The 22,833-nt window shown below is 50.4% G+C and overlaps 8 protein-coding genes across 8 annotated transcripts; 5 read left to right on the plus strand and 3 right to left on the minus strand.

Moving 5' to 3' along the window:
- Positions 1-1,600: 1,600 nt before the first annotated feature.
- Positions 1,601-3,234, minus strand: MRS44_013297 (uncharacterized protein; the record flags this gene model as incomplete). The annotated part of the gene is made up of 4 exons (XM_065616782.1): positions 1,601-2,088; positions 2,163-2,310; positions 2,360-3,009; positions 3,069-3,234. 4 exons carry the CDS (start codon positions 3,232-3,234, stop codon positions 1,601-1,603), a joined length of 1,452 nt encoding a protein of 483 aa, XP_065472854.1.
- A 3,243-nt stretch (positions 3,235-6,477) lies between these two features.
- MRS44_013298 (uncharacterized protein) lies at positions 6,478-6,948 on the plus strand (the record flags this gene model as incomplete). Its single annotated transcript, XM_046271346.2, has 2 exons — positions 6,478-6,890; positions 6,939-6,948. 2 exons carry the CDS (start codon positions 6,478-6,480, stop codon positions 6,946-6,948), a joined length of 423 nt encoding a protein of 140 aa, XP_046128691.2.
- Positions 6,949-9,671: 2,723 nt separating this feature from the next.
- MRS44_013299 (uncharacterized protein) lies at positions 9,672-10,972 on the minus strand (the record flags this gene model as incomplete). The annotated part of the gene is made up of 3 exons (XM_046278043.2): positions 9,672-10,168; positions 10,230-10,765; positions 10,821-10,972. 3 exons carry the CDS (start codon positions 10,970-10,972, stop codon positions 9,672-9,674), a joined length of 1,185 nt encoding a protein of 394 aa, XP_046123608.2.
- A 1,255-nt stretch (positions 10,973-12,227) lies between these two features.
- On the plus strand, positions 12,228-13,173 carry MRS44_013300 (uncharacterized protein; the record flags this gene model as incomplete). Its single annotated transcript, XM_046283155.2, has 2 exons — positions 12,228-12,671; positions 12,724-13,173. The coding sequence occupies 2 exons, from the start codon at positions 12,228-12,230 to the stop codon at positions 13,171-13,173; spliced, it is 894 nt and encodes a 297-aa protein (XP_046123609.2).
- A 262-nt stretch (positions 13,174-13,435) lies between these two features.
- MRS44_013301 (uncharacterized protein) lies at positions 13,436-14,563 on the minus strand (the record flags this gene model as incomplete). Its single annotated transcript, XM_046283156.2, has 2 exons — positions 13,436-14,432; positions 14,490-14,563. 2 exons carry the CDS (start codon positions 14,561-14,563, stop codon positions 13,436-13,438), a joined length of 1,071 nt encoding a protein of 356 aa, XP_046123610.2.
- A 647-nt stretch (positions 14,564-15,210) lies between these two features.
- MRS44_013302 (uncharacterized protein) lies at positions 15,211-16,313 on the plus strand (the record flags this gene model as incomplete). Its single annotated transcript, XM_046271908.2, has 3 exons — positions 15,211-15,341; positions 15,388-15,900; positions 15,953-16,313. The coding sequence occupies 3 exons, from the start codon at positions 15,211-15,213 to the stop codon at positions 16,311-16,313; spliced, it is 1,005 nt and encodes a 334-aa protein (XP_046123611.2).
- A 971-nt stretch (positions 16,314-17,284) lies between these two features.
- On the plus strand, positions 17,285-18,617 carry MRS44_013303 (uncharacterized protein; the record flags this gene model as incomplete). The annotated part of the gene is made up of 4 exons (XM_046271911.2): positions 17,285-17,593; positions 17,642-18,271; positions 18,330-18,520; positions 18,572-18,617. 4 exons carry the CDS (start codon positions 17,285-17,287, stop codon positions 18,615-18,617), a joined length of 1,176 nt encoding a protein of 391 aa, XP_046123612.2.
- Positions 18,618-20,497: 1,880 nt separating this feature from the next.
- Positions 20,498-21,248, plus strand: MRS44_013304 (uncharacterized protein; the record flags this gene model as incomplete). The annotated part of the gene is made up of 2 exons (XM_065616783.1): positions 20,498-20,788; positions 20,871-21,248. 2 exons carry the CDS (start codon positions 20,498-20,500, stop codon positions 21,246-21,248), a joined length of 669 nt encoding a protein of 222 aa, XP_065472855.1.
- Positions 21,249-22,833: the final 1,585 nt, after the last annotated feature.

Here is a 22,833-nt window from a genome sequence, read left to right on the forward strand (position 1 = left end):
CACTCTCGCAGTCGTGAGCCGTCTTTTAGTTCATGGTTAGCGCTATCAATAACGCCTCTCTCTAACAGGCTATCGACCCATTTGTTGGTGTATTGAGCCCAGCTTTCAACTAGGGATAGAGGCACAAAGTATTGGAATAGCTGTAGCGGCCCCTGGGGCAGCTCTTTGACCTTGAGATCGCGCCTTTCTATAGCGAAAGGTTGAAAATTGAAGCCTCGGGTGTCAGAAGGGGGAAAACGGGGCGCCGGGTGCTGTCGCACTCATGCTCGCGGCGGCTGTTAGCTTCATTGATAAAGCTACGGTCGTCATAGGCATTTATTGCCTCTGCAGGGATTGATTGAGGGCTCATTGACGGCTGCAGAATGATTCATATGATGATTTTAGTGAGAATCATTGATGATGCGTCTTAGGTTCCCCTCATGTACTGGTCATGTGACAGGGGTGGTGTGGGGCGAGGTACATGACGGAGGCTTTCGACAATTGAAGGGATAGTAAGGGCACGACCAGGGTATTAGCCTAATTGAAAGATAACGTACGTGATAAGCGAGTGGATCAAACAAGCGAGTGGATCACTTTTACCCTATCCCTTGAGTTGTGTTGAACCTCCCGCCAGGTCGCGGCAAGGAGGTGTAGCCAATTAAAATGCGTCAATCAAAAGATACCTGTCGCCCCCCTATTTCAGCCTGTGATAGAAGTACCAGCAATCTCTCGAGTTACAAATCACTACTTCACACTGCTCACGTTCCCATTCTATCACGAGGTTCCACCCATGTACCTCCTAGAAGATGGTGGGTATGTGGGGCCTGGTACGGCCGGGAGGTTCAACACAACTCAAGGGATAGTGTAAATCTCACCTAAATCTAAAACAAGTTAAAAAGTTTCTAAATAATCTAATTAAAATCTATATATGCTAAGAATATAAAATAAGGTTTATTAAAAAATCTAAATTATCTTAGTAATTTTTTTAGACTTTTAAAATAATTTATTAATAAGTTATTTAAGAATTCCTTATTCGCACTGTTTTTTTATAGTTTTTTATTTTTAAAAAATTAAAGAGATTTTTTAAAAATCTAAGAAAATTATAAGCTTATAGCTATTTTAGTTAGATTTATAGAATTACTCTTTTTAGATCTATAGCTATTTCATAGAAGTTTTTAGAAATTTAAGGTTTATGATTTTTAGGTGCACAGTATGGCTGATCCACTCGCTTGTTTGATCCACTCGCTTATCACGTAAGTTATTAAATAAGAGGTATAGAGTAACAAACTCAACTTGGGACATAATAAATATCTTAATAGTCTCTTATAGTAAAGAGTATAAAAAGTAACTTGATAAAAGGATTTTATATATGGCTTAGAAAGTCTGATATAAAGAGGCCTAAGGCTTAATGCCATGAAACATCAGTTGCTGCTGTGTTATTTCTGTTGGGCTGCCCTGAAGACCCCTCCTATCGAGCGTTCTTGATCAAGTAGCGATGAAGAAATAGGAGAGTGATAAGGGTTCCACGAACCTCCAGAGCGCGCAAATGAAAAATATGTATTGCAATCCTTCAGCATCACAATATATCTCATCCTATATGACGAAACACCATCACTTTGGATCAAATGCCCAGCAACTGATAACCCATCAGATCCCACTCCAGCTCCTTCCAAAGCTCGCCTCTAGACGCTTGAGATGCGTCTGAGTTGTTGGTGTCCATCGGCAAATGGCGAGCATACCTGTTAAGGAATGCACTTGCCAATACATGGTGTTCTCTTCGCCAGTCCAATGGCATTGCCCAGCGGCGTTTTGCCATATCCATGATGGTTTTCGCACCAATCTCCTTTTGTCTCTGTTTGGTTTGCAATAGTAGCTCGAGGACTTCCGTGACGTATGAACTGTGGATGTCAATTTCCTCAGGAATCACTCGCCCACCTGGGGTACTTCCTCCATTACTCTCCCCATCAACGCTTGCATCTTCGGTAGACGGACTGGTATATCGAAACTCAAGGGAGCTCTCATCGGTCTTGTCATCGCTCGTTTTGTGGTCTTCGTCTAAAGAGGGCTTTGGTACTGGAAAATTGATTCCTTTCGCATGGAGAACCAGCGCTGACTTCAATTCAAGTAAGTCAAGTTCGGGGGCGTAACTTGATTACTTGAAATAAAATCGTCCGTGAACTTACTTAACTTGAATTGAATTGATATACTCGAATTGAAAGCGCTGACCTGAGGCCAGGATGAAGCTATTGGTACTCTCACGCCTCCCCTCCATCCCACCCCATCAGGCCCCACCAAAGCTGACGACCTCGCCCACAGTGATCGCTTGATGGCCTAGCCAATTCCGTAGGCACTGTATTTCCTCTATTATCTTGGGGCTTACGCTGTGCCTTTGCGAGCTTATTGTCAACTTCGTGACACTAAACGTCCGCTCAGGATCGACAGACATAGCAGGAATTGCCAGGATGTCGAGGGCAAACTTGCTCAAACGTGGATATTCTTCTTGGTGTCCCTTCCACCATAGAATGGGGTTCAAGTTCTCTCGCCGGACTGGACCTTGCCTCATATAAACTCCAAGCTCATCTTCTTCCTCCATCATGTACCGATCGTAGCTCTGCATCCACTGGTCGAATTGGCTGGGCTCGTCTTGCCGCATCGCTTTTCCTATCACGGTTCTCGCTGCCTCAGACTGCTCCTTACGGGGATACTGTTGTTCAAAGAATTCCCGGACACTGTTCTTAGCATCCCGTAGCCACACTAGTTGCTCGTGACTAGTCCAGTTAGCCTCAAGCCAGGACACGTTCCAGCGCGGGTGAAGAATAACGGCAGCCGGGTAAAGTGGCGATTGGCCAAGTAGACTGTAATACTCGTCAAGTTTTACCCAACAGTTATTGATAGAGATTTGTATGCATCGTCGGTGGTCATCATCAAGACTCTCAGCTTGCGAGAATGCACCGGTATATTCGTCTCGAGTGTGCTGTGGCAAGTGTTTCTCGCGTCCGCGACCCTGGTCAGCTCGTGGAGGACTACATCCTGCGAAAGTCTTAGTAAAATAGACATAAGAAGAACGAATATGAACTGGAAAGCCGTACTCGTCGTTACCGAGGCTCTGGCAATCTGTAGCTCATCAGCAGTGCCATCCGGAGGCGAGAATATCAGCTTTTGCTCCTCGAAGAAGTTGAGTAAATATTCCATTCCGATCATCACTTCCCACAAGGCGCCGTAACGGCCTTCTTTAGCCCAACCCTGGCACCTCATGGTGATCTTATAGAGTGGTTTTAGTAGACTCTAGATCTCCGCTAAGAGAGGCTAGTCCTGCTGTGAAAGATGATCTTGGACAGGCACCCGTTGTCGGGGCTCTGCTGCCTTCGTGTCGAGATATGTGATGAAATGGTTAATCTGCTCCCGTTTTCGAATTGCACGCTGGATCATCAGAAACGTCGAATTCCATCTGGTTTCATTGTTCTACATCAGTTCGAGATCGATGGCAGCTCGGTCCTCCTCAAAGAGGTGATAATCGTCTTCATTGCGCTGGCTGCATGCCAGAGATTTCATCAACTCTCGCCGTTGCGTAGAAGCCCTGACGAGCCGGACGATGTTATGCAGCTTGCCCACTGCTCCCCGTTTCCGCCAAAGTCGAAGCTCACGCTCTTCAACTTGGAAAGCCGCCTCAGTGAAGGCTTCTCGCTCAAACGAGTTAGGGTTTTTCCCCCAGAGGAACGCTTGAGCTGCAAGGTTGACAATATGCCCAAAGCACGTGTTTGATTGTTTCTAATATCCTCCTCGGCCATCGCAGGAGAAAGTTGACGATAGAGGCTCGCTAAGCATGTGTCATTGGACGAGATATTGTCGCAGATACCCGCGTTAATCTAATCTTATATCCCATACTCGCCGAAGATGTCATATATTGTCGTTGCTTAGTTATCTCCGGAATGAGCTCCCTATATACGGCGCAGGGCAAGAAGTCGCGATTGGACTTGATAGGAGGCGTCGAGATAGTGAGCATGGAGGCTAAGGAAAGCATACAAGTTTAGAGAAGTCCATATATCAAAGCTAAAGCTAATCTTTATAACTACCTTCTCTAATTAACTCGATATTACTCCTTTCTTTACCTTGAATAATTTCCGCATAGTATCACGCACTAACTGCTGGCTCTATGGCACCTCTTTCGCCAATGACGCATCGTATAAGTCGAGCATTCGTCGCAAGTATAGATTTAACGGCGCCGTGAAAGGAAGATTAGTAGTAACGATCTAGCCGACCATTAGCTCCTTTGCTTTATTAATATTGGATCTTGTAGTAGGAAGCTCTAGGCAGCGCTGTTTCGAAGGGGGTTAACTATTAGCGCGAGACAAATCTTCATCTGCATTGCTATCCGCCTCAGTGATCATATATGGCCTATATCTAGTAAGACGCTGAAAAAGAATAAGTGTCGGACTTATATGCATGTCGTATACCTTCGGAGATGTTCAATTAGCGACGTGGTGTTTATCGCGACGAATACCGAGCTCTTCCCGCGTTCATCACATTTCGAGCAAGCCTAGTAGGTCTATAACATCCGCAAATCAGGGCTGACTTCCGTGAGGAAGAATCCGTGGGCTTAAATCTAGCTCCGCCGGCCTTTGCGATTCTTGTTGGCAATATACTCCTCTGGTATATACCTCTTGCAGCCGATCTGGACCGTTGGGAGGTCAGCAAGAGTCGTTCTCCCAGATTCGGCCTTGATGGACGCAGCGTCAAGTTGCTGTTTCAGTGATTTGCGCTGACTGCTAATGCCCAGGAGCGTTTCTAGCGACTGCTGTTGTGCTGCCATAGCGGATCATTGGCGAATTGCGGATCGTAGATACTTCTCACAAAGACTTAGGTTCTGAGTCAAGTGCGACACGTCTCGAACACGCGGGCGAACAAAACAATAAATCCGCGCCACCCCTACTGCGTCCCTGGATTATTATTGGTGCAATCAGCCTATGGCCACATTCCGTACCACACCAAATTCATTACCCTACGCCTTGGGCCCGACGAGCCCCAAATAGCCTCGGCACTCCCAGGACCGTCGCACAGGAAAACCCATAAAATATAGTATTTCAAGTAAATCAAGTTTAAGGCATTATGAACTTACTTACTTGAAATATATTGGGCCGTCAACTTACTTGACTTACTTGAAATACTTGACTTGATACTTGAATTGAGGTCAGCGCTGTCGACATGTTGAGACTCCAAGTTTTAGTAACAATTCACTTGCGACTTAGGTCCAACAATGTTATCAAACCGCCATAGCATCTGCTGTGTCACCCTTTCTACTCATCACATAGGTCTACAGCGTATGATACTCAGCTTCCGCCTTGCTGGCGTTGATGCTGGCCGTTTCGGACTACGGGACTCGAATGATTCCTCCGCGACACTTCTACGGGCCAAAGCTTTTGATCATGCTTAATCTCCCGCAATTCGCAGTTGCCGCGGATGTTTTATTGCCGCTGGACGGACGGCATTGACTGAGCCTCAAACATGCCAGGTAAGCGCTGGGCGGATAGCGGGAGATTGTAACTACCGCGACCCGCCGCGGCCATGAACTTTGGTGATCGGTACTGCGCGCTGTTGCGTAACACTGCAATGCATTTCTCTATTACAGGTCGATTGTGTGTCCCGCGCAAATGGACAGCCCGAGTCTTATTTGATTGCTGACCTGTCATATCCCCAGAGTGCTCCCAAGCAACTGAGTATTGCAGTTTTGCGCTGAACCAAGCAACAGCGGACATGCCTTGAGCGCAGCAATGAGATACTGCGAGCCCAAAACAACCCATGTTATCTCTCAAGACATTTTTAAACTGAAAGTGTCTATAGTTGCCCTAGTAAGGGTTGCCTCGTGACTAATGAAAATCCATCACAACAAGGGTTCAGATCCAGTAGAACTGACGACTCTACTCGCTGGTCACCAACGTTACCTGCTATGTTAGACGTCGTCTCCGTCTTAACCGGCTTGTAAGCATTGAACATAGACTCCTCCAGTCAAGACAGTGGATCGCTCGACAGAGCAAGACATCCGAATGGGCACAACAAGTTTCCGCGCTGCATCAACACTACATCCGGGGAACCCATACAGCGTTGTTATGATCGCGATGGTCGGCTTGAGCCCGCACTTTCCATGCCATATAGGCCAGGAACTTGGTATTAGCGCTGACGGATCTACACTCAAGGAGCTCATTCAAGGAACTCATCCTTAGAAGTCGCCGGGTCGTCGGCGGTGAGTTGACAGATCAAGAATATTGCTTCCAAGTTGCCATCAGGTCGAAGAGGTATAAGAAACGGCAGAGTCTGCAGACGCAAAGTCAGGAACCCATCTCGAATAACAACAGTTCTCCATCCTCTATCCATTAAATCTTCGACCACCCTCTACTTAGCTGATAAGCTCGTTCTATCACATTTATCAACAGCCACGTAAGTTCTGATGGAATCAGGTCTGGGTTCCTGTTCAGAACGCTGCTAACTCCATATAGAGACTAGATGAAGTTCTCCATGGTGTCAGCTCTCGCCTGCTTGGCCCCGATCCAGTCAGCAGCGGCCAAGGGAATCAACTGCGATGACAGCACCCTCTGCGGTGACCAGAAGGGCTTCCTGGAGAAGCTCACTGACATCGTCACCGACAACATCAACGGAGTCGATCCCAACTACCACTTCTCCAACGGCGAGCAAATCGCTTGCGCCGGACACATCGGCGCTTTCTTGCAGAAAGCCTCCAACGGTGCCTGGGGACAAGAAGTCACGGGCGGCATCGTCAAGCTCAGAAACCACGGATGCAAGGCTTGCGGGTCGTACCCCTTTATTGACAACGATGTTGACAAGGGAGAGTTGACCGTCAACTATGTTACCAACAACTGCGGCCAGGGTGTCTGCAATGATGCTCTCAACCCCAAGAGGTAAGGGTTGGGGAACCTATCGAGACATGTTACATAGACCATAGGTAGACCCGGCTAGCCTAATCAGATTCAGCACGGTTTCCTCTCAATAATTAACCCACAATCTTGCTTTTCTCCTAGTCCGATATCTAGCTAAGGCCCTAGTAGCGTCTACATGCTGTAGTGTGGCAAATACGATACTAATCTCTTCTGTGGCCTTGTTCTTGTCGCTTGCCAGCGCCATGATGGCCGGCACTTTCGCCTCTTTCAGTAGGTCGCGATGAACCTCTCCAGCTGCGCCGTTGGTGGGTCCTTGGACAAGTCGACGATTATGCGCCAGTAAGAAAACGGCCTGGTGATGTTGACAAAGATGCCGTAACCGGCGCCCTCAGGCCGTGCTTGTCCTTGTTGATGGCGGTCAGGCAAAGTGGCAGAGCGCGTGAGCGCCCAGCGCGTGCCTCGGAAATGTTATCGACAATGACTATGCAAAACAGTTATCAAGGGTCAAAGCACATGCATATAGCCAGTGATCAACATGAGTTTCGCCGTGCAATCATGACAAATCACTGCAACGCAAGTGTCTCGAAACGAGCGGCATCATCTTGAGACACTCATTGCTACTGTAACAGCCACCACCACCACCACCACTCACCCACCGACAACGACATGATGACGCAAATGTCTCAAACCAAAAAGTCTCAGATAGACCCGCGAAGCTTTTTGCCCACGGCGAAACACGGCGTCAATGGTAGAGTGCCATCCTAGTTGTGGCTTGTAGGTTTCGCGAGGTATCCAAAGTCAATTGCTATTCTGCAGTCTATAAATTATTCATAAGGTTTAAGCTATTACTGGCGAATCATTTCCATAGATGGGAAAGTCCAAGTTGTCGATGGCAACTCGCATAAGCAGGCATACCAGATATCACCAGGAATACTGCCACCACTCGGTTCCTTTGTCATCGACCTTGATGAGAGTTCCAAGCTTCCTTGAGTATATGTCAAGCGCGTCATAGTTGACATTCCGTTTGCTCTTGCATTCCACACACTGCTTGTCCGTCATTTCGTTCTCATCGCCGCAGACCTTGCCATCTCCGAAGGATTGGTTGCACCTCCGGTACTTGTGGTCATCGCGGACCTTGGTGGTGGGTGCGGGCTTGGGCATGGTTGCAGTGCTAAGTCAGGTCAGATTCAGTTGAGGATTTGCAAGGCTGCTGATGTTTGCAATAGTGTAACTCGCCGCTATCAAAGTTCCTGCTTGTCGGGAAGCTCCGTATATATAGAGCCAATCAGCAAGTTATTCACAACGGTGTAGATTTGTGATCACTGATGAGAGAGGCTGTTGTTCAGTACTTGGATAGAGTCTGAGCAAGTGATGGTCTGCCACATTCAGAACTGGATGCTCTTGAATGGAACATGCTTTGGACTAGGCCGGTTGCAAGAGGAACCGTACTGTACAGGCCATGCACGCATGGCCCAGCAGTCACTATGGTTTCATGGGCGATTTCAGGTGGGAAAACTATTACGGTCAATTTCAAATAGCTCCTAGTACCTCTGCAAGCACTACATTTGTTTCACAACTCTACTGTCTTTAGCAAGCTGCCGCAAACTGTCGCTGATGAGGCCATTGTCGCATATCACCACTAGGTTCGTGCGACTGGATATGAAACGCGGCCCGTGCTTTGGCGTCGTGTATCCGGTTTCACATCCCACTTGTCGCATCAAGGATTCCAATCCTAACGACATGAGCTTAAATAGCTATGCCCGAACACATGGCTGTTCAATTTCCTTTATTCTTCAGATAATTCTCATAAATTGACTGGTGCCATCAATGATCCCTGTGGAGCCAATTGTCTGACAGCCATCCATACTTTCAGCCACCTCTAAGGTAACTGGCAATGCCTGGTGCATGTGGCGTAGAATGGGCTCTGGCTCATAGCCACGACGGAGCAAATCACAGACACGATAGATCTCAAGACGTGAAATTGGATTCACGGACTCGCATGTGGTAGTTCAAACCCTATCTTGCGTGGCCTCAACTGAGAGGCTTCTCCTGTGGCTGCCGTTAATCAAACCACGAAGGGTTAACGCCTTTGCCAGGGGCTCAACCGTAGCCAATTACCGAATTTTCACGTCACAACTGCCATGTCGAATCGGGCGATAAGCCACAAAGTCAAGAGGACCAAATTGAAGACGGCCAATGAGTTTGTGGCGTCTTGGTTCCAGGGGGAAAAACCTAGGAAAAAAAACCAACAGCGGAACGCGAACAGTTCAGAGACTTTACGGTCGGTCGAGATACATGGAGGAGGGACTCAAGTACCGTAGGGTCTCGAGAAATTCGGACACTCTAGCGTCGCCACAAAACTCCGTATCAGCCAATTAACCAACGGTAACTTAACGGTTTAGAGGTTAAAAAGTGGAAAAGTGGAGGAGCTAGAGCGTCCGAATTTCTGGAGATCCTACGGTACTTCCAAAAGAAGCATCCCATGATTCTGCAGATACAGTTATAGCCACAACATCTGAGCAAATGTAACCTCGTACGATGAGAGTGAACCTCACGTGTCAATCCATCATCACTAGATATCACATGGAGTTTTTAAGAATGGTTCAAGATGGCAGAATCGTACCCTAGAGTAGCACCGTCCATTACCAAGACTCAGTCTTGGAGATCATGCCAACTTACACGGCAGAAGAAACTAGTTGTAAGGGCCATGTGGCACGCTGTCTCATATTAAACCTATAACCCACGGATGTCAGTGCTCGTCTAGTATTGCAAATATCGCCTCCCTTCGCCCTGCAACACCACTCATGGAGAATCCATGATGGGTTCGTTGTCCGATTTCACATTCTTGTTAACAACAAGAGGGAACGGACTGAGCACAGCGGAGATATCACCCCACCACCTGTTGCCGTAGCGCTGATACCAGTCCACGGTGGCCTTGAGCCCCTTCTCGAAGGGCGTCTTCTGCGTCCAGCCCAGCTGCTTGAGCTTGGTGGCATCGACAGCGTATCTGTGGTCGTTGAACGGGCGGTCGTGCGTGTACTTGACCCATTTCTTGAACTCGGCCGTGTCCTTGTCGTCGATGCCCATCTCGGCGAGGAGCTTGTGGCAGAGTGTGATATTGGAGATTTCGTCGTAGGAGCCGACGTTGTAGATCTGGCCCATCTCGCCCTTGTGGAGGATGGTGTCGAAGGCGTCGGCGGCATCTCCGGCGTAGAGATATCGGCGCGTTGGGCTGCCGTCTCCGTGAAGGACTACGGGCTGGCCGCGGTGTAGCAATGAGGCGAACTTGGGGATGATCTCTATACAGAGAGGTTCGAGTCGGCTCGGTGTCCATATTAAGTTGGAATTGACATGACTTACTCTCTGGGAACTGATGCGGTCCGTAGACGTTATTACTCCGAACGATAATAACGGGAAGCTTGAAGCTGCGCTGATAAGAATTCACAAGCATCTCGGCAGCCGCCTTGCTTGCGGCATAAGGGTTCGTAGGCGCAAGGATGCTCGCCTCGAGCAGATCATCGTCGTCATCATTGACCTCTCCGTAGACCTCGTCGGTCGAGATGTGGATCAGGCGCTTAATGCCGACCTTCTTGGCGCTCTCGATGAGGACGTGGGTGCCGTAGACGTTGGTATGGGTGAAGCCGTACGAGTTGCCAAAGCTTAGGTCGACATGGGACTGGGCGGCAAAGTGGAAGATGGTGTCGATGTTGTAGCGCTCGAGGCAGTCGACGACCTCGACGGGGTTGGTGATGTCGCCCTGGTAGAAGCTAAAGTTGCGCTTCTCGTTGAGGACGCGCGTGTTGTTGAGGGAGGCGCAGTAGTCGAGCTTGTCGAAGGACACGACATTGTAGGCGTTGGGATAGGTGAGGGTGAGGTGTCGCACCAGCCAAGAAGCGCTGTTGCGTCGTGTTAGCATGGGCGCATGAAGAATAGGTGTCTGCTTGTTCTCACATGAAGCCGGCGCCACCAGTGATCATGATGTTCTTGACATCTGGGTGTGGCTCAAACTTGGTGCTGCCCGTCAGGACGGGCGCGCCTTGCCAGACGTCGGCGTCCTGGAGGAAGTTGTAGTGCATAGCTTGGTCTGAGATGCTGGAGCCCATGTTAGCTGAGGCCTTGAGTTGAGGTGGATGTCTGTCACTGACGATGCGACCTGAGAAGGATCGTAGTTATTAAAGATGAAGTTGAAGGACTGCAACAAGACACCGTTTACCGGAGAATGGGGACAGCAGGCAAAGAGACTGAGCAGAAAGAATTACAGTCTTGGATGTTGGCCCTGATGAGACCTGGCGGGAGTAGAAACACCAAAGCAGTCTCAGTTTAAACTGGAGGGAAGGCTCCGAAGAGAAAAGACATCTTTTATTATCGCAAGCCAACTAACGGCCCATTCAACGGCTAACGGCTAGCCTACCCACATGAGAGAGGGAGAAAAAATCAGGGGCATCGTAGAAGCAATGGGTGTGAGACTAGACATTCCAAGGGCGAGACCAAATGCTTCAGCCATTCTGCGACGTTGTAGCAGTGCAAAAGGGCCCCTTGCCTCCTCGCCGTGCTCCAGGAGTTGGATTGCTTCCGCCGCTCGCCCAATTGTGCCGTGTCGTTCGGTGATATAATCTTTACAATTGAGGCTTGGGACAGCTTTGGCAAAGTACACGAAACTTGCCGCTCGTACAACCGACAGGGGTAGAAAGGTTAATTAGTGTCAATGCGGGCTGTTTTGCGGCTGGGATCGACAGATGAACCGGGGTACTAAACGAAGCAAACATCCTGCCGTCAGCTTGTACGATGGCAACCTGCATTTGCACATTTACTCCTTTAAACGCCTGCAGACTGTAGGTTCTGTATCTTTGCAAACAGTGAAAAAGGGGGACAAAAGCCAGATCAAGTCCGGTGTCTGATTCCTTTTGCCACGCGAGAGACGATCTAGACAGATCGGCAGTACCACGTAAAACTGCGATAAGCGGTCCCAAGACCATTTGATTCACCTGCATTAGACATCACGGACCAGCCGCTCGCAAACCGAGCTACTGGATGTATTATTGGCAGCGTGGGCTAGTGAGCCGGGGGTGTGTGTCCGCCGGAGACTACGGTGTGTGGCTGCCGTGAGGCCTTCTCTCCAGAGCCTTCGTCTTGCCTCGATGCGGCTAACAGGCCCCCTGAATCACAGAGTGACAGCGTAGAGGCTTGTAGGCCGGTACTTTGGCGTGCGTTGAGCTGTCTCAGAGCTGGACATCACCCGCTACGTCTGTATATCTTTGGGCCTGCTTGACCTCATCCCGATCGGCATTTGCTTCTCGTAACCAATTGACTACACCTCGACCAACCTCTCATACAAGCTCACCACCTCAACCGTCAAACATGGCTTCCAACGGCAACTCAAGCAACCGCTTCCTCATCTGGGGCGGCAAGGGCTGGGTGGCTGGCCACCTCAAGGAGCTCCTCGAGAAGCAGGGCAAGGAGGTCTTCACCACCACGGTCCGCATGGAGAACACGGCCGGCGTCGCTGAGGAGCTCGACAAAATCAAGCCCACCCACGTCCTCAACGCTGCCGGCTGCACCGGCCGACCCAACGTCGACTGGTGCGAGGGCAACAAGGAGCAGACGGTTCGCTCTAACGTCATTGGCACTCTGACGCTGGCCGATCAGTGCGCCCAGCGAGGTATTCACTGCACCATATTTGCGACCGGGTGCATCTACCAGTATGACGAGAAGCACTCCATGGGTGGTGCTGGCTTCAAGGAGGAGGATGCTCCCAACTTTGTCGGAAGCTTCTACTCCATGACCAAGGGCCACGTTGAGCCTGTGAGTATTTATAGAGCTTGATCGAGTGAAGACGCCTCTGATGTGACGATAGATCCTGGCCAGCTACAACGGAGTCCTTATCCTCCGCCTCCGCATGCCTGTCAGCGACGATCTTCACCCCCGCAACTTTGTCACCAAGATCTCCAAGTACGATCGCGTCGTCGACATCCCCAACAGCAACACCATTCTCCACGACCTCCTCCCCAGCTCCATCCTGCTGGCCGAGCATAACAACACGGGCGTCTATAACTTCACCAACCCGGGCGCCATCTCGCACAACGAGGTGCTTGCCCTGTTCAAGGAGATCGTGCGCCCCGACTACACGTGGAAGAACTTTAGCCTCGAGGAGCAGTCCAAGGTCATCAAGGCCGGTCGCAGCAACTGCAAGCTCGACACCACCAAGCTGGTCAACAAGCTCAAGGAGTACAACTACGAGGTTCCCGAGGTTCACGATGCCTACAGGCAGTGCTTTGAGCGGATGAAGGCTGCTGGCGTTCAATAGAGCTTCGATGCTCTTTGTTGACGTGGTCTCGTTGTGTTTTCTTCATCACTAGTTATAAAAGAACAGCTGTAAAGTCTAGATAAAACAATCAACGAATTAATTCAGTGTCAACGCCATTTCGTCATAGATCCATCCCTCCAAGCCGCCACTTTAACACCCATTCTAAGAGCCTCCAATTTGTTCCAACCGTCTCTTGAGTAACCGACATTGCTCAGCTTGAAATGAATCACATAAACCATCTATATTACACTATAATTACATCTTACCAGGACTCTTCGCAGTTACCTGGTATGTACTCTGCCCAGTCCATCTTCAATATCATCTTCGCCTCGGGGCAGTACTTGTAGATGTGATCGCGCTTCTCCTTTTTTCCCCAGACGGCGCCGTGAAGCTGGCCGGCACCGCCAATGTGGTAGCCCATGGGCTCATAGAATCCATTCCTCCAGTCGTCAAGGCCCTTGACCCATTCGCCTGGTCGACCTTGCTCGTCCAGCTTCTTCCTCAGGTTCTCGTGCTTGCACTCCTCCTGATCATCATTGAGGTCGGCATCACATTCGGGCTCAGGCACAATCTCAGCCGGGCCTCCGTTCATCTCGCCGGAAAAGGTCGATGATATAGATCCGTTGGCGACGCTGCCGGCGTTGTGATGTCCAAGACGTTCCGACAGCCAGACATCTTCAGGGTCGCTGTCTGCGATGCGGCGCTGGTTGCGGAGGATATCGATGATGCGGCTCACGCGACGGATAGAGAGTCCTCCATTTCCACCATAACGTCCTTCGACACTCCAAGGTGCGCCGACCCAGTCGTAACCAATAAAGTCATCCATGGAGCGCTTGTTGTTGGCGCAGACCATCGAGTCGGTTTGGAATACGAGGAGGATCTCGGCAGGCTGCAGTACAGTATCGTATAGCCGCAGCGTCGTCAAGAAACGGCTGATCATCTCCTGACCGGCGGTGCTCATGTTGGAGGGAATATACGTCAGATCAACCTTGCCAGACTTGACGTGCTCGCGCATGGCGGCTGATTGATTGACAAAGGCCACGGACTCTGGGGAGCCCATGAAGCGGAAGCGCCAGTCGGGAGGCATCTGGTACATGAACTTGAGCATCAGAGGGACGATGATGGGCTGCGGTCGGCTCTCAATGAGGAGAGCCACCTTGGATTCATTGTAGATGGACTGGTTGGCGTATGTGAGGGTGATTTTGGGGAGCAACGGGTGAGGGAGGAAAGTCGCTGTCACTGAAAGAAAGATGATGATTCTGAAGCCATCACGGTCAGGTTATCTATAACCATATCTTCTCTAGAGTCGCACTCACCCAATGGTAACTCCTAATGCGATCGTGATGCGCAGAAACTTCGGCGACATGAGTCGCTGCGTTGAGGGGAACATGATGCCCAACGATGAAGGAGTGACAGGAAGGACAGAAAAAGACGGAAAAATGAGACAATGAAGCTGCCGTCGTCAATTATTTCATCTGCAGCTTAACAGAAGCAAAAAGGTCAAATCATCGCCCAGCTCCAAGTCAAAGCCTGCGGCGAGAGAGAGAATCCAGCGAAGAGTCGAGGGGCACGAGACAGGGGGACTCTCGTCCAACATATGGGGCTTCTCTTGATTATGTAGATTGTACACGGCGTCTTTGACTGCCTGCTTCTCGATTGTCACTGTACCCAAGGGAGTGCAGCGTCTACTCGGCTGAACTGGAGGCTTGCCTCTGCCGCAGTAGCTCTAGACCGCCTCTCCACAAGGTGTGCTAGGGATGGAAACTATCGTTTTGAGCGCTGGGTGGGGTGGATCGTGGCGCCGCCGCTTCGAGACGGAGCCTGGAATACAAAATTACGGGGGGTTCTCTACACGGACACGAGGGGCCCAAGCGAAGGGGTACTGTACTTGGGCTGGAGGAGTCAGATCGCATCATATAGAGCTGATAACACACCCCGTGCTGGCCGGGGGTTATCAACGGTACCTAGTTGATGAGAGCGTAGGTCTTTGCGACCTGTACAACTTCAAACTTCTCATCTTCAAGCCAAGTCGCCAAGATGGCCAGGCCGCATGTTGACTTGTCGCAATGGGCCGACTTGCCAGTCATGGCAACGAGGAACCTCAAGGGGAGGCTTCCCATGACAATCTCGAGGTCTACCATTCTCATCGTCGTCTCCCTCATCTCGACGTAAGTGATGCCTCAATCACGGCTCCTCTCACCTGACAGTCTCCAGATGGATCTTTGCGACCGTCCTCGTCCCTCAATACAAACCCACCATCACCTCCCAGATCGATGAAGCCCGGCAAAAACTCCCCTCTGTCAGAATCGACTGGTCGCCAAATAATGACCCTCGCAAGAACTACAACGCGTCAAAGGTAGCACTTATCATCGAGTCCGAGCCGCTTCCACTCCTGGTGCCCTTGATCCTGCATATGATCGCCGTCGTGCCGCCGGACTGGCGATTCGTATTTATCGGATCCAAGAAGAGCGTCTTCACCGTCGGCCGCGAGTATGGTATCCAGCTTCAGCAGGGTCTAGGCAAGATTGACCTCATGAGGTTGCCAAGCCCTTGGTCTATCAAGACGGAGGAGGACCTGAACCGTCTCTATACAGACTCGAGGTTCTATAATGAGTTTTTGCCAGGAGTCGAGTGGCTCTTGACTTTTAACTCGGAGAGCATTCTATGCGCCAACGCGCAGTTAAGCTTGAACGACTGGCTGGACTACACCTGGGCTGGTGCTGCCAGGTAAGACCCCATCATGCGCTGCTTCAGTGCTAGACTGCTAACACTCTCAAAGATCCGACGTCAAGGAATTTGCAGGATACGGACGTCTCTCGCTACGACGCGTCTCGGCCATTCAGCGGGTGCTCAGCTTCCAGAAGCGCTACAACGACACCGACCAGGAGGACACATGGTTCGGCACGCGACTCTACATCCTCCCCGACGCCAAGCTCGCCAACCTCACCAACCAGGTATTTGCTGTTCAAAATAATATTTCGGCAAACGCAATGGGTTACCACGCTCTGGGTCGCGGCAGGGGCCTGGACAAGGAGGTCTGGGGTAAGGTTGAGACACGGAAGGCGGCGCTCGAGTATTGCCCCGAGATGCACATGATATTGGATATGAAGCTGGAGAAGGAGAGATGTCCCGAGGGTTAATGGTTGCTCCGTCGCTGCCGATAGAATTTGGCAATGTGGCAGGCACGGAATGAGAGGGGGGTTGATACAGTTCCACTGCCCTCGTGTAGGTAGTAGCAGAGAGTGTAATAGCTACGACAGTCTGTATTACCTAGATATCCCTGGTCGGAATAATGACATGAATTCTTTTGTGAGGCTGTCTCCCAGCAAGCAAACACCAGCTCACCCAAGGCGCTGCGTGTTTGCTTCATCAGGCTCCCTTCAACTCCCCCCCGCCCCTCAACCCCTCGGACACTCCTCAAACTTACCACCCTACCTACCAGCAGATCGGCGTGGCTGCATTAGTTGATCACAATGCACAATGGCCCCATTGGTGCAGCCACCCACACATGCCATCGTCATAGCCCTGAACCCCCTTAAAGACAAAATCGAGAAACAACCTTCTCCAGGGGGAAAAGTTTTTGCCATTGCATCCGGTTAGTCTAGTCTCGTATTTATGCTCGTCTATCACAAGCTGGCTGATAGACTAGCACCAAATAGATCTGCAATGGCCGGGCGTATGGGCTAGTTGCCTGTAGGCTATGCCAGAAGAATAAAAGAGAGGTAGGAAAAGGAGAAAAGCAAGCCTTCTCCTATTGTAGGGGTCTATGGCGTTAGTGGCGGTCTCAAGAGGCATTCCTTCATACCAGTAGACTCAAGCACTGGTACTTCCATCATTGGGCATGTCCTAGAGACTTGATTAGACGACCATTGCTCCTGCAGACCAGTAAGCAATACGAATACCTCAGGGGGAGGGGTGGTCGATCGGTTGGCGACTTTCCGTTCTCCTCAGTGTGCTGCTTTATCCCACGCTCTTGTCTCTTCAGCATCCCCTCTGCCTTACCAGATAGGAGCTTGCTGTCTGTTTCACTGCTCGTTCACCTTGCTGCTCGTAACTGCTGTTCCCTAACTACAGTCGCTCCTTCTCTTCAACAGCGCGCATCTCCTTCACCATGTCCAAGGAAGCTGGCCACAAGCTGTATGCAGACTCCGAGTCCTCCTCGTCGTCTTCTGCCTCGCCCAGGGTCATTGAGGAGACGACTTTGTTTGATCACAAGGATCATGACCGCGACTTGACCAGGTCGCCCAGTGAGTTTGAGCTGAATGAGCTGTACCATGACGAGGAGGATGCATCTCTCCTCCCATATGAGCAGGAGAAGGTCGATAAGCCTGAGACGCCCGAGGCCGAGCCCGTCAAGAAGTCTTCAACCCTCAAGTCGGTAGTATGGACGCTGGTGAACGTGCTGGCCACAGTCTTGATCGTAAGCTCTCTCTCTACCATCTTGACATCATGATGCTAACCTCGTCAGGTCTTTACCAACAAAGCCATCTTCTCAGATAAATCGCTCAAGCATGTACAGCTCTCGTTTGCTACCTTTCACTTTACTATCACCTGGCTCGCTCTCTATGTCCTCTCACACGAGCGCTTTGGATTCTTCACCCCTCAGAACGCCTCCTTTGGTCGCACGGCGCCCCTGTCTATCGCCATGGCCCTCAACGTCGTCTTCCCTAACCTCTCTCTTGCCTATTCATCCGTCGCATTCTACCAGATTGCCCGGATTCTCATGACGCCTGCTGTTGCGGCCATGGACTACGTCATGTACAAGGTCACCCTGCCTCTTCGAGCTTGCCTCACCTTGATTCCCGCTTGCCTCGGCGTCGGTATGGTGTCGTATTATGACTCGAGGCCGACCAACAACACCACCATCAAGACGACCTCTGAGCTGGGCGTCATGTTTGCCTTTCTGGGTGTCTTCTTCTCGTCCCTTTACACTGTCTGGATCTCTGCCTTCCGACGGCGCCTGAACATGACGAGCATGCAGCTGCTCTTCAACCAGGCCCCTATCTCGGCCTTTATGCTTCTCTACGTCATTCCCTTTGTCGATAGGTTCCCGGTCTGGGGCGACGTCTCACTTAACCGCTGGGTGTTGATCCTCATGGTGAGCATACACCGAGTTGACGTGTGAAAATAGCAACCTTGCTAACTTTCCGTGCTAGTCTGGCTTCTTCGCCGTCTTGATCAACGTTTCCCAGTTCTTCATTGTTGCTGAAATGGGCCCCGTCACGAGTACCGTGGTTGCCCACAGCAAGACGTGTATCATTGTGGCTCTTGGCTGGGTCTACTCTGGACGAACTGTGGCTGACAAGTGTGTCATTGGCCTGCTAATGGCTCTGCTTGGCATCATTGCGTGAGTATTCCTTCTTCCCCTGTTACCAGTTTCATGGCTAATTCTCCTTAGCTATTCGATCGTCATGTTGAGGGAGAAGGCCAAGGTCGGCAAATAAGAACATGCGCGCCCACATGTTGCCGGAGTTCCAATGGTTTTCTGAATACCGCTGGGAGAATGGAACTGAAGTTATTGCATGTTGGGAATGTAAACCAGCTTGTCAAGCATTCGATTTAGAACGATGGATTCATGTCATGCTTTGGAGTACTGGGATGGCCGCAGTGCAGCATACCGTGGCCGTTATTCTGGCAGCTGATCGTGATTCAGACAGTCCTACTCAGCGTCTGGCCTTGCGTTGTGCTGTCCTGTATTCGGCATGATGCTGGTAATGAGGTTGGTCAGCGGTTGGGTCACTTGACGCCCAATGATGCCTACGGCAGCCCGACCCCCCATCCCCGTTGAGCCCCTCGCGTTTGATGAAGTTCTGAGACCTGTTTCATCTGTGGGACTGAAGCCGTCTGGCAGGTCAGCCACAAAGCAAAGGAAAACAGAACCTGTCTGGTCAGAGCTGTGACGGTTCTGGGACGATCATGGGTTGGAAGAGTCAAACGGAAAGATACCTGATATATATAAACTCTCACGATGCGGGCGTATGGTTTGACTACGATTGCTGCTTGGCAATATCTCGACATTACCATGGAGATTATGTCTTGATACCAAGTCAATCATAGATGTCAAAACTCAGGGCAGCACTGTAACAAGAGTACCGGTAGATGGTGAAGCGTAACCCACTCCATACCGCTCGAGTATACTCAAGGGGAACAATGGCAAAAGCATCAGTTTCCCTCGAGTGGCTTCAACGCCTCACACAAGGTCAATGAATGGTCCTAGACCTTTATTCACTCCAACACAGTCGACCAGCAGAACAGCAATGGAAGTTGTCCCAGTTGATGTCACCAAATCCACTGGACGGTAGTTAGACTATGTCTAATTTTACATGGCCATTTTATTCATTACACCAAAATAAGAGAGGGCAGGAAATCCCCGGCTCAAAGCCAAGGTATGCATGGGTGTCCGGAACTCGAGAGATGGAGATCAGCGGACATACTTACCTACATTCTAGGACATCTTACGCGCCAAACCCGGCTCTGTAACACGAATGTCCATTATCAGCACTAGCAAGGCAAAGTAAAACAAGGATTTCCCTCTAGTGAGCCAGTTGCTGGGACAATTGCAGCCGGGCTGAGGTCAGAGTTGAGTTCTAATGCATCCAGCCTGCTCTTGGCATCGTTGAACCTACCGCAATGCCGAAGCAACGTGCCTCTCCAGCGGGGAACGTTACTCCCCCGCGTAAAATAGAGGGTTATTTCTCTGCTTACACCATGCGTGCATGCAGCTTTGGGAACGCTGGGCATCACGACTCGATGGGACGACAGATAACCAAGGCAATGAAGTTAGTACCCTCAAGGAAGCCTGAGGATTGCCAGGCACAGTACGTAGCTTCTCAATGGCCGTTCTAAGTTATTTCCCTTTTCTGGGCGAACTACTTTACCTGTAAGTCGGTGACCACTCGGTGTCTGATGGCTAGACTGACCAATTGCAGCTTGAATCTTTGTAATTTTGACTTTCAATGCAAGTCGACGTGTACAAGCAGAACCCTTACCGGAGGCTGTGTCGACGCCTTCTTCGCCTTTCAAGTCTGGTGTCCAAATTGCCAACACCTATTGGCCCTAGAGGCTGCAAAACCACCCTTGCAGACGGTTTCTCTGGCACTCGCAACTTTCTTTTTGGCCTAACGAGCTTTTGGGCGTCGGGCGAGGCATGGGACGACCAGACGAACCCCTCTGAAGGGTTTGTCCCTCATTTTCTTTAATGATCTAGATCTCGCAGCAACACGCGACTGCTCTTTATATTTTGATAAGATCTAGTACACGCCGCTACTATCCAACTGGAAGGTTATGCCTCGTGTCCCGAAACTCGATAACTTCGATGGACTCAATGCCGATATTATGGACTGCCTCGCCAGCAGCTCTGATCACGAAGCATCACGGCCCGATGGTGATGCTTCGTAATCTCCACCCCCATGCTAGCTCACCTTGCCACTACTATGGAGGGGTTGGCCTTGCACAGAGTACTCCTGACGACCATGGCTGGCAGAACAGCATCCACAACCAGGATATCGAGCCAGTAGGACATACCCAGACACTACACAACACGGCGTCTGAAGATACACTGAATGGAGTGGCGGCAAACAGCCTCCTCTGGCCTACTGAGAAGCGTGGCCTCAAAGTACGCTTCCTCAATGGGGATACCTTCGATCGGGAGACTGTCACGGCTTGCGTGAAAACACTACAACTCCATCCCAATGCAGTTGCGGTTTGAGTTCCTCAAGCCGGGTGACCCTGGCCCATCTGATATCTGGATAACCTTCGACAACGAGTCAAAGGCCTATATAGGACGCGATGCTGAAAACTACCCAAAGCAACCAACCATGTGGCTCAATATGTACCGGGATAATAGCATCAGGGGTCCCAGGAAGGACGCCAGCGGAGACAGGTTGATATCTTGCACGAATTTGGACACGCCTTGGGCATGCAGCATGAACATCAGCACCCTGATTGCACGGCCTTCTGGGACTATTGAGTCACACAAGCCAGGACAGGGTGGAACACCCAGCAGATACACAACAACTACGACCGAGGTGTTATTTGAGATGCGAAGCTTGCCCCCCATGACCCAGAGTCTATGATGCACTATCCTGTCGCCCCGGGGGACACTCAGAGTAGTGTAATGTCTGTCCCCCATGCATGTGTACTGTCTCAAGGCGATGGGAGGTTTCTCACGTCACTTTATCCCGAGGTACAAACACAAAAGCCTAAGCCAAAGCAAGAGAGAAAATCGGGGCGAGATCAAGATCGGAAGCAGGAGTCAAAAGCAGCAGAGAAGAGGCCGGACAGACGTAGACAGAGAACATCCAAGAAGCCCAATGGTCAGCTGATAAAGAAATGCATGTTTATATCATGGCAGCGGGTAGGACAGGAGAGGGACGCCCTGCGCAGAGATGTAGATACACGTATCTTCCACATCGTATTGCCGTGACGGCGCCCTGCTACTGTCATCGTGGCAGGTGGTGATTGATTGGATAGTTAGCGGTGGTAGACCTGCGTCTGTGGTTGTATGCTAAGCGGTATCAAAATAATATTCCGTGGAAATAATCTCTGTACAATGCCTTTTCTGAGCCACCAGTTCTCCTTTATTGTCATGCTATACATGCCTCCTTGACGGCTGTTGGAATAATCGGGAGCTTCCCCCTCACTTCAGGGTCACATCACAAAGTCCTAGATGGAATCGCATGGGATATAAACCCCTAGGGAGCTCTCACCATGACAATAATAATAACAACCTTGATTTTATCAATCACACCCAGCATCACTGCGCAATTCAACAACATGCGGCGCGTCCGCCAAGTTTAGTCGGCTGTGGAGTGTCTGGATCGACTTGCCGGATATGCTGAATGCAACATATTCAGGCAAGGCTCGGTAAACAAGCGACTCGACTGAACCTCTTCTACTAGCTTCAAGTGTACCAATTGCCAGCGTTAAGTCTCGGAGCGGCGGCGATGTATGTATAAGCGGCAGGAGATGAGATCTTATAGCAGTAAACCCTCTCGTGAATTGGCAACGCTGCATGAACACTGCAGAGTGATGCAAGTAGAGGTTATCACGGTGAATCTATACTTGTATAGGCAGTTTCGCCCTCGCAGGGACATGTGCTGTCATGGGCAAGGATCACAACCATCGTGAATAGCTTCACAGTCAGCGTGAACGCTACATCATAACTGGCGTCAGGCAACAGCCTGCTGCCTAGGAGATCAGTAGACTAAACATAGGTATAAGAGACCGACCCTCGTAGCTCCTTTAGATAGGAAATCAAGCACTCGCTTGATCATTATCCATCCGTGCTAGCGACATGTGCAAGCTCCGCGGTGACCGCGACAAACTTCACCTCATGAGAGACCGGCTGTTGGGGCTGACATGTCTTGTGTATTCGAATACAATACTTGCAGGGGAAGTTTCTTTCGCACTAATTGCTTTGCGTTAGCCGTAAACATCCTGACGGCTCCAAAAGCGAAGTTTTCCGGACCAGGATGCGTCGCTTTGCACAGGAATGACAGCGAGATACTCTCTTTCGTTTTTCCAAAGGACCAATGGTACGCGTTATGGTTCTTGGCATCCTCTAATTGACAAGTTCAAGGGTAGAGGAATCTGGCAACGAGTTCCTGGGTGGCCTTTTGGAGCGTTCCATTTATGACAATTCAGCAGACGGATGCTGAA

The sequence above is a fragment of the Fusarium solani genome (genome assembly GCF_023522795.1).
Source record: "Fusarium solani strain SB1 chromosome Unknown bctg00000009, whole genome shotgun sequence".
Lineage (NCBI taxonomy): Eukaryota > Fungi > Ascomycota > Sordariomycetes > Hypocreales > Nectriaceae > Fusarium > Fusarium solani.